The sequence below is a fragment of the Vidua chalybeata genome, chromosome 5, assembly GCF_026979565.1.
Source record: "Vidua chalybeata isolate OUT-0048 chromosome 5, bVidCha1 merged haplotype, whole genome shotgun sequence".
Lineage (NCBI taxonomy): Eukaryota > Metazoa > Chordata > Aves > Passeriformes > Viduidae > Vidua > Vidua chalybeata.
The window spans coordinates 44,447,740-44,458,565 of NC_071534.1; the positions used below are offsets into that span (position 1 = coordinate 44,447,740).

Here is a 10,826-nt window from a genome sequence, read left to right on the forward strand (position 1 = left end):
AACATACTTTAGTAATATAATTTTCTCCTAGAAGCAAACAGAATTCTTTGAACTAGCACAGACTAATAAACAGCCCTGTGCACTACTTGCTGCTTGTCTCCCCTTGACAGGATTCAGAGGCAGGGTGGAAAGGAAGAAGGCAGAGATCCAAAAGTTAGAGCTCAGTGGCTTTATGCCACTCCTTATATCCAAGGGTTTCATGTTCGGAGTCACAGATATCAGTGCTGCATCTAATTTTGAGATGCATTTTACAGAATGTGAACAGTTGCAGTCCTTGAAAACATGATGCAGTGTCAATTTTAGGGATCTACATTTTTGAATAAAAGCTTCTGAAAGCATCAGAAGACGACAACATCTGCAGGAACCTGCTACATAAAGGTAACTCATAGGGTTTATTCTTGATGAAAACATAAAGACCATTTGGGGCTTATAGGATTCCTGGAAATATATATATATATATATATATATATATAATATAAATATATATATAAAAATATATATATATATACACAACATATATATATATATATATATAACATATATATATATATAACATATATATATATATATATATATATATATATATATATGTTGCTTGTGCACATCACTGTTCCAGATCAGCTTTATACTGCATAAACAAGTAATTTTTTCACAGAGGCGTTAACCTTTAATAAAGAGTCTAATGCTGTGCCTGAAACCTGTTCTTCAGAACAGTGAAAATGATCAGGAAGGGTCCTGTGACCGTCCCCCATGAAGAGCTGCAGTCCCTTGACACAGGGCATCTGGGGCTGTCACCCTGTCAATCTCAAGCACCACCACCCTGCCAGCACACAGGCATCTCTTTCAGCTTTCGGGTCCTCATGCACAAAATATGCTCCCCTGAGGGTTAAGCCAAATAAACACCAACCTTCTTCAAATGAAAGTGTCAGAGGGTCTATGGCCAGGGCAAATTAATCTCAAAAACTTCCAGCAACTCAAGTCACTTGTATAGCACTTTTACACTTAGAATAAATACCTCAAGAAAGAAATCTGATTCCTTCCCTTGGCATTCTTCCAAATACCTTAATTATTTGGCAATACTGCTGCATAGATAATGATAAATATAAAATAAAAGGCAACACTATTTATATCTACCAGCCTTGGCTCTCAATTCCATCTGCCAGTCCCATAGGACTGTGAAATCCATTTGTTGCACTAGCTTGCCCACGAGATGGTCATCTGAAATGTGCATAACTCACCATAGTCAACCATGTGCAGTTAATTTTTGTTAAACATGTGATAAACCACTGAAACAAATTACCTTCTTTATTTAGCAATATGCCTTGAGAAAAGATTTTCTGATTTAACGGGATAGTTCTGTCCATTATCACATTAGATACACATTACTAGAAACACCCTAGGCATCCCATTGCCAAACAAATGACTTAAGCTATTAAAGAGTATTCAAATAACATCAGTTCCTTCTGCTCTTGACTATTGAAGAATGGTCCCATAAAATATCACCCATTAGATCAGACCACCAAAAAAGTGAAAAGAAACAATAAGGAGTCCCACATCCTATCAGCTTCTCACCAAAACTCATATCCCATATACCTGCCAACATTTTTTAAGTAGTTTCACTACCCTGATTATTTCCTCACAGCAAAAGTTTTCAGAATGATGTCTCACAACAAACCACATCAGAGCTGGCAGGGCATCCCAATGCAAGAAGACATTGATAGCTATGCATGGGAAAGGAAAAATTCAATGCTCTGACTCCAGCTGTTTCCTGTATCTAGCATGAAGGAATAATTACTTATTTTCTCCTCCTCTTTTTATTTTGGTCTAATGAATTTTGAAACACTGAAACATATACTAGAAATTTTGGCCTAAACCAAAATACTTTAAAATGCCTGAATGAATACAAAAGTTACATACAAATATGTTGCATATTAATATAGTGCTCCATTCAGAGCTGAATGAATACTTATGCTAGATTGGATCTATAACATCACATAGAACTGAAATCTGTTTCAGTATGATTTTATGCAGCCAGAATTTTTCAACAAACAAAAATCAAGCATCAGTTATGGTGACATTTTGATATATGAACTCACATATAATAAATGCTGGTATGTGACTTTTTTCTTCCTTCTTTGTTTTGTTTTAAAAAAAACAAGAAACATTAAAAAAAAAAAAGCACATTAAATTAAAGCAGGAAGTGTTGAGCAAATGCATGAAATTACATAGCTGGTCAGTCTGTAAAAATAAAACCCAAAACACAAAGTGGTAAGTGAAATAATAATGTCAGAAGAAAATAGATCTTTACAGCATAAGGCTGCTGATCCAAAAAAAAAAAAAAAAAATTGATCTGAAAGCTTTTGTATACCCTAGGTAAGGTATAAGAGGTATCTTGCAAGTTCTGTTCTGCTCAACCCACTTGGTGTCTCCTAGAGATGCATTTATCTGCCAGCTAAGAGCATAAGCTTTATTCTTCCAAGAAAATATATTCATTTGATTGCACACACTGCTCTAGGCTCCCAACATTAAAAGCAATACCAGCATACAAATACTCTTAGCTTATGCTTTTAGTCCTTAGCAGGGATATAACACACGAAACCAGCAGCAGAGTTCTGCATTTGTCTTCCAATCAACTTATTTAATGTGTCTTTGTTCAAACACCCAGCCCACTGGCAAGTTCACACCATGCTTTTAAGCCTCCTCTAAACTTGCAAAGCTGGAGTGACGTGGCCTAAACAAACCCAGCAGCTAGCAATACGTGCTGTCACTGCGAGTTGTGTCAGAGCTGTGATGGGAAACGCTGTCTTGGCAGCACCTTAAGGAGCCTATTTCAGCTGGAAACTGTTCCTCTGAGATTTCTTGACAAGGCTAATTACAGGTACACATCCAGTCTAGACATCAACCTATTCTTCCAACTGACTTACTGATTTCTTTTATTATTTATAGTTATTTTATGAGAAAAACAGCATACAGTGCAGGAGCAAACTGAAAATTCTATGCTAGCATATTACATGGCCATGAAAGTGCTGTAGTGATCCAGGTGAGAACAACAGATTATCTCCTTCTGATCATACAGCAGGAAGTACTTCCTCTAATTGCTTAAGAAGTTTCACAGCAGTGCTTACCAAGCCATCTTCTCTGCCTTGTCCCAGAGAAATAGTCCCTACACAGGACAAAATCAGTTTCACTAAACCTGTGAATTTCCAGTCATTCATCTTCTTTCCCAGCTTAATGAAAAGAAACACAAAATGCTTCTACTGCTTGCTATTTAAGTGCTGACACCTTTACTTCACTAGATCAGCTTAATCCCAATACAAGTAGATTTATTACTTGTTGGAAAAATCCGTCTTGTGTCTTTAATTCTAAGAAATGTTCAAGCAGTTCAGTGTATAAGAATCATGTTCAGACACAGAAAAGAGGAAAATTACAAGCTACTTAGGGTGAAAACCATCAAATCCTTTATTAATCTCATAATATGACAGACTAATCCATTGGTGTGGGCTCTTTCTTACCTCAATAATCTTGTCATGAATTTGCAGGCCTTCTGCTTTGTCTGCAGGTCCATTTTCCAAAATCTTTGACACATAAATTCCCTCAGCAGATTCCTCCTGATTGTTCTGTACCAGGAAATAGGGGAATTGCAAAAAGGGCCACAATTAGTACAAAAATTGAGATATTACTACAATCAGCAGCAATGAAAAACGTAAATCCACCTGACATATGCAGCTCATTTTTCTAGCTAAGAATTAAGCTCCTTGAGATTTTTTTTTTAAACTTGCTTAACACAAAGTAGTTATTAATCAAAAAGACAGAATTAATGAACTATTCCAGCAATTTTTATAAGATTATCCATTTACTTCCGGTTATTTTAGTCTAAATGAGACACAGTGTGCAACAGTAATCCGATCCCACTAAAATACTTGGAGCAAACCTCAGACTTCACAGCAGCCAGTGACTAGCACATAAATGCACAGTGGAAGACACTGATAAAAATGGATGCACAAGGGTTTCTTTCAGAAGGAAAGGGGCTCCTGCAGTACTGCTGCTTGCAAACTGCCTTACTGCATTTGGAAATAAAGCTCCAAGGAACAAAGTGACATTAGTTAGCTGGCACATAACAGTGAGAGGATTTGGTTGGAACTGGTTAACCTCATAAATCCTTTTCACATGGGAGATTGAGAACTTGCTCAACTATGAAATCCATACAGACGAGCTGTGGACAAAAAGAGAATCCATCTCCAGCTGATCTCTATGCAATGCTAAGTACAACTCACATAAGGTCAAATTTGAAACAGACAAGCTATCCCCTCAGCTGCAACAATATAACTGATGTTGTTGTACATGCTGGAATTACTTCATTTCATCACATGATAATTAAAAGTAGTTTTAAATAATTATTAATAAAGAACTAATGTCAAACAGACACTGCCTACTTACAGGGTTTTAAGTGTTTATACAAATAATAACCTAGCTAACAATAACTGAAGGAATCTTTTTCCAGCTGATTTATGCTTTGGATTGCAGTTTATATGATGCTTATTTTCCTTCTGTGACTGGTGACTCCCTGACCAACAGCACAGTTCATATGTGCACAGGTTTCTAGTCTAGGTCCTATACACTCATGAGGGAAATGCTTTATAACTTTTTCTGTTAAGAAAAGTGTGAAGACATATGTAAAACATACTTTACACAATGTGGCAACATTCCTATGGAGACTTGACCCAGGTAGATTTAAGGTCAATAAATATTTGTTCAGCAAAATATTAATCAGATTATGTTTTCATAAATTCATTTTTCCCCCTTTTTTTCACAGAGACTCATACATGTCAGGAAAGCAGCAAAAGGGAAACACTAACAGTTCTAGCAATATTTTGAAATGATGAACAAATAGATTTCCACTGACTTCCCATCTAAGCAGCAAGAAATGAAACTCTGATAAAAGAAGCATAATGGCCATTAGTGAAAATACAAGAGGGATTTGGTTTGGTTTTAACCTGAGAAAACAAAAAGTTAGATTATAGCACCTTCACCCACATAAAACTGTATTTCTTTCCATCAGAAATTTCATTGGCTTTTTCAATAGCAATGTATGACCTGCTTAAAAAAGGGGTATTTCAGTGTGGCTTGTGGTCCCCATCAGTTGCATGTGCTGGTACCCACCACTCCTGAAGGAATGCACAGCACAAGGCACACTGAGCTACAGCACTGTCACACAGGCCAGGGGCTGTGCAGCAACTGTGCCTGCAGCACACCTCCCTCCAGCCTGGCTTTGATGTGGTGTCCTCAGGGGAAACAGTCCTCCCAGCCAGACAGAGCTGGGGCCCTTCAAAGCAGCCTCACTCCCTCAGAGTAATGAATCACCTCTCAGAAACATGCTTATGAGAAGCAAGTTCCATTCTGACAAAATAAAAGATGATCCTATGATGAGTTGTTCCTTTCCTTGACTCCTTCCTTCAGGTAGAAGGTAAAGTGGGGATGCCTATTATGGACTGAAAATAAACACAGCCAACAGAAAGTATCTATGTGCATTACCCAAGTCACCAAGAGTCACCTGCTTTCCAATGGAAAAAAAGCTGCATTGCACTTGTAAAACACAAATAATGTGATGAAGAACACATCCCCAAGCACATGACTAATATAGAGACATCACTGTTCTGCTCTTCTTTCGCAAAAGCCAATGTTTCAACCAAGGGCACTTTTTTCCTGGACAGTCTGAATGTACAGAGCACCTTCATGAACTCCTTTTGTCTTTTTAACAATTCCTGTTCCACTATTTAAGCTTTCCAGCAGAACTCTGTATTTTCACTAATTGAGTCAATGCAAGCATTTTTTCCTGTTCTCTCCTCAGCTCCAGATACACTGAGTCTCACACTGACACCTGGGAAATGCCAATCAAAAGCCTGTGGTAGTCACATTTGTCAAAATAAGAACAAAATGCAAAGGAATTTCCAAATTGAACTTCAAAGACTCAAAACCACCTGCGACTCATCCCTGCCTCGCAACCTCACCAATTTGTCTCCAAATATGAGTGTTCATAGAAATTAATTTCCTTTTCTCCATTCGGCAGTTTTCTCAACACACAGTGCTATAGACCATCATATATTTATCATTTACTCCTTAAAATTACAAAATATTAAGTCAGAAAGTGACAGCTTGTGATACATATCACTGTTGCAGTATGCACTGTCAGCATCTAAGCCCTTTAAAGAAGCTCAGTTGTCATCCCAAGAAAACTGAACACATGCTCCCTTTCCACTGCAGTTCTCCTACAGATGTAAGTAAGAAACACCACAATGCAATCCAAACTAAAGATTGTCTGAATTTTGTTACTGCTATACTCAAATATGAACATAATCATGGCATGTGTGCTTTAACTTGTAGCCATCTGTTGTCTTATCCTTCCACTAGAAAAATCTAAGAAACTCTTCACAGCCCCAACCTCTGAAAACTGCTGGTCTTCATATTTACCCACAGGGAACAGTAACTGCAGCACAGACAGTGGACTGATGGGAACAGACTCTTTGGCACCACTAAATATAGCTTTAGAGCAGAAGATTGCCAAACTAATATAACAGGGTCCTACTCCCCTCCTCAACAATACTAGAAAGCTACAATTCTCCCCTTAACAAGAACCTGATCAGTGCATAATTATTACCAACCCTTTTTAATCAACTATTAATTTTCCAGTTTAACAGGTTTCTTTACCCTTCATATGCAATGACAGTACTGATTAATGCTTCTGGAAAGATGAAGTAAAAAAAAAAAAAAAAGCAAGCATATTCATGTATATATTCTAAGTGGGGGCTAGTGATCCTTATGCATATTCTATGGTTTGCAATGAACTTTCTAAACCTAGACTGATGAGATTAAGATACAGCATTGGTGAAAACCATTTCAGTTCATAAAGAAAAACTGAAAGCAGGCATGTGAGAACAGGACATGTGCTTAAACTATCTGAGCTACAGAAGCAAATTTTCTTCTCTCCTGTAAATGAAAAAAAAAAAAAAAAAAAAAAAAAAAGGCAAGCTGTTTCACAAAATTCCAAAGGCTTAATCCTGCAACAATGACTTTTACAAGTAGTCCCAGAGATTTCTATTGAACAGTTTGCATGAATACATATTATTCACTTGGGAACTGAGTGTAAACCAGCCTAAAGTTTTAAAGCAAAACCACTATGAAAACCCTTCCAAAAAATAAGAATAATACAATTCTCATGAGATAACATCTTCCAAACAATGACTATAGATATACCTGATAACAAACAGTTCTTCTATCTGAAGAACCGATTCCATACCTACTGTCACCAAAAGTTACTCTTAATTAACAGTGTGTACAATAAAAGTAGATGTGGATAAAATCACCTACAGTTACTTTCTGCATTACCTGATTGGGTCGTCCTCCTATAATATTGAATCCCAAAGTGTCGTTTTCTCTGTGTAGCATGATCATTAATGGTTTGCGTACTCCTCCCTAAGAAGCAAGAGATTAAACATTGTTAAAGAACACAGTCTCCACAAGAAGTTATTAAATGAAAACATTATTGCACACAAGATTTTTAGCTGGAGAACATATAAGATAAGGCTTGAAGGAAAACTAGCCTGAAATGACTTGGCACTGGAAAAAAAAAAAAAAAAGAAAAGTCATGATTCACTGAAAAGTTAGCAGGTAACACCTGATTATCTCCAGTTATCTTCAGCTGAACAAAAAAAAAAAAAAAAAAAAAAAGGACAGATTTTAGGTGTGAGGAATTCTTGGCACCTGACTTGAAAAAAGTCAGAGCTCCAAATGTCTGGAAGTCTCTATAAACATAAAATCCCTATAAGTGTTAGCATTTTAAACATACAGATTAAAATACACAACATTATAATTTTCAGACCCCAAAGTCCTACCAGTACACATTTTAAAGCAACTTTCAGAGAACACAGAGAAGCTGAAAAACAGCTCTTTATCCCAAACTTTTTCTCTCCAAAAAGAAAGAATCCAAAATGTAAAAATATGGGTTGTATTCTAAAAAAAGGCTGAAAGTATAAAGCAGGTACTGAGAAGCATGAACGGAGTAAAAGTTAAAAATGAGAAAAGAAAAATCTTTTCCTTCAGTGGACCAGAATAATTAAAGTTTTTAAAAAAATAAAAATTGGAGGCCTTAGCACAGCAAGTTACCTTATTTTACGCTGAAACCTACATTCTATTAACTGTGCCAGTAACATGTTTTATGCCCGAACGATAGATTTGAATGTAATTACGTGAATTTCTACGTAAATAGCGCTGAGCGGCGGAGATGCCCGGGCGGCAGCGCCCACAGCGACACCTGCCGGCGGCGCTGGGGAGCGGCGGGAGCCCCGGGCGGAGCGCTGCTCCCGCCTGTCCCGCACCTCGGCCAGCTCCTTAGCGACACTCCCGACTGCTCTCCTTCCCGCTTCAGCCACCGCTTTCCTCGCACACCCCACCCTAGCAGTCACTGCTGTCCCACTCCACATGACCTTAGCTCATCTGCCAAGAGATGAAGCAAGTGCATGAGCAACCTCTCAGGTCCAGCAACCTAAACCTCACAGACTAGCTAACTAGAGGAAACGTAGGGGAAAAAAAAAATTATTCAAGTTTTCAAACAGAGTTACTCAATGCCACGAGGACCTGCGAGACCTGTATTCTGAGGCATCTGGTGTCCTGTGAACAACGCCCCCTTTCTCATTTTCCATGCAGCAGGCAGATACCCAGCGCACTCCATTGCTTCTTCGGGTGTGAGTTTCACTGCCCAGACCTTTTCCACCTGGGATTTTGCTTCCCAAGGGCACAGGTAGATTTAGGTAGAAAGAAAAATTCTTTGCATTAAAACACTTCTCACCACGCCTGCCATCAGCAATGCCTGAGCCTACACAGTGAGCTTCCAGTCAGGAATTTAAAAACCAGCTCCATCATAGCAAGTGAAGCCAGCTCACCGCAATTCTCACATGATTTGTTTTGCCTGAGGAGAGTGTCGGTCTCTGGGCAATGCCCTCAGATCTGAGGGGAGAGCGCAGCACTGCTCCGGCCTCTGCTTATCAACGGCGGTAGCTGTCATGCCATTCTCCCAAAGCTTTGCTGTCCTTTCGCCATCGTTTCCAAAGTCTGCAATAAGTTTACACTCAAGTTTTTTAAAACAACTTCTCAGCTGCTCAAATAAAAGTTAAAAGCCAGGTCCACGCTCCTGAGCTGCCGCCAGTACCAGCTGGGGCAAAATGAGAAGCAAGAGCAGCTGGCTCCCTGCGAGGCGGGGCGGTCTGATGTGGATACCCTGATCGGAGGAGCCAGGACCCGTTTGCCAGCTGCCAGCCCAGGAGCGAAGCCATCTCCCCTCCTGCCCGTTCCCCATCCTCTCCGGCCGAGCAAGCGCTCGGTCGCAGCCTCTGCCAAGCACTCCTGGGCTCACCGCAGCACGGGATTTCAGCTACTGAAGGGCGCCGGAAGAGGGATAGGCAAGAAGCGTGTCCCCAATGGAGGTGTTAAAAAAAATCAGTAAAAATAAAACTCTTCGTCTGGCAACAGGGTCCGGCGGCTATATCTCCCCGAAAGAGGCGAGGGACGGGCAGGGGCGGCCGCACCGCCCGGGGGATGGCCAGCGGGAACGGGGAGTTCCCGGACTGGGTCCCGGACTGCTGTGGGGGTGACTGCCGGCCCCGGGGGCACCGCCCGCCCCGTCACTCGGCCGGTGGTTCACAAGTCGGGCACGGGCAAAGCAGGCTGGAGGAGAGCACAGCTGGAGGGGCGCAGACCGGGGCGCGCTGCCCCGCCGATCCCTGACGCCGCACTCACCTTGCCGGGCTGGCCGCCCGCCAGGTCCCGGGCGATGCTGCTGATGTGGCTCATGTACTGGCCGAACTTCGCCTGGTACCGTCGCGCCGTCAGCTGCACCTCGCTCTGCAGCGCCGACAGCTGCGCTAGCAGCGACTTCTCCCTCCTGCTCCAGCGCAGGGCCTCTCTTTTCAGCTCCTGACCTGGCTCCGGGGCGCCGCCGCTCCGCAGCGCCCGCAGGCAGCGGTGCCCGCCGTCCGCCCTCGGCTGCCCCGCCGAGCTGCCCGGCGAGCGGCCGGAGGGGTGCCCGGCCAGGGGCTGCGGCTCGGCGGGGCCGGGCGGCCCGTAGCGGCACGCCGCGAGGTGGGCGGGCAGTTCCCGCAGCCTCACGGTGCGGCCGCAGCCCCGCGGGCTGTAGTCGCACTTGACCTCCAGCTTCTGGACGAGGCTGCGGAGGGGCAGGACGGGGCGCAGCTCGGCGGCCGCCAGCGGCCGGCAGCGCAGCGGGCAGCGGCGGCGCCGCGCCGCCCAGGGCAGCAGGCAGCCGGCGCAGAAGACGTGCCCGCACGGAGTGGACAGCGGCTCCTCCAGCACCCGCCCGCACAGCCCGCACTGCAGTTCCGCCGCCACCGGCCCCGCGAACCGCGACGGGTCGAAGCCCATGGCGCGGCCGGGCACAGCGAAACTTTCGGCGCCGCGACCCCGGCCTGGCCCCGGCGCCGCTGAAGCCGCTCCTGGCGGGCGGCGGTGAGGGGCGGGCGGAGGAGCGGGGCTGCGCCGGGAGAGGCGGGCGGCAGCGCTGAGACGGAGATCCCAGCGGCTCTCCCCACCCTCTCGCATTAGCTCCCTCTCCGCGGCGCTACCGCCCCACGCCCAGCGCCGGCACCACCTCCGCTCTCCCGGAGCATCCTCGCGGCGGGGCGAGGGACCGAGGTGCGGGGACGCGCCGCCCCTCGGCCCGCGCCCGCTGCCCTCTCCCGCGCGGACACTGTCCCGGCGGGAGAGCTGTGTCCCCGGCGGGTCACTCGGGACTGGGCTACGGTCGCGGACGGAGGGAT

The 10,826-nt window shown here is 43.6% G+C and overlaps 1 protein-coding gene across 3 annotated transcripts in view; it reads right to left on the bottom strand.

Annotated features, from left to right (window-relative positions):
* Positions 1–10,431, bottom strand: part of PDZRN4 (PDZ domain containing ring finger 4) — a 235,172-nt gene extending 224,741 nt beyond the window's left edge. For all 3 annotated transcript variants that reach the window (XM_053942833.1, XM_053942834.1, XM_053942832.1), the window contains exons 1-3: positions 9,790–10,431; positions 7,384–7,470; positions 3,513–3,617 (exon numbers count right to left, since the gene is read on the bottom strand). In XM_053942833.1, the coding sequence (XP_053798808.1) occupies positions 3,513–3,617; positions 7,384–7,470; positions 9,790–10,431 (834 nt within the window). The remainder of the gene's footprint in view (positions 1–3,512; positions 3,618–7,383; positions 7,471–9,789) is intronic.
* Between the last annotated feature and the right edge of the window lie 395 nt (positions 10,432–10,826).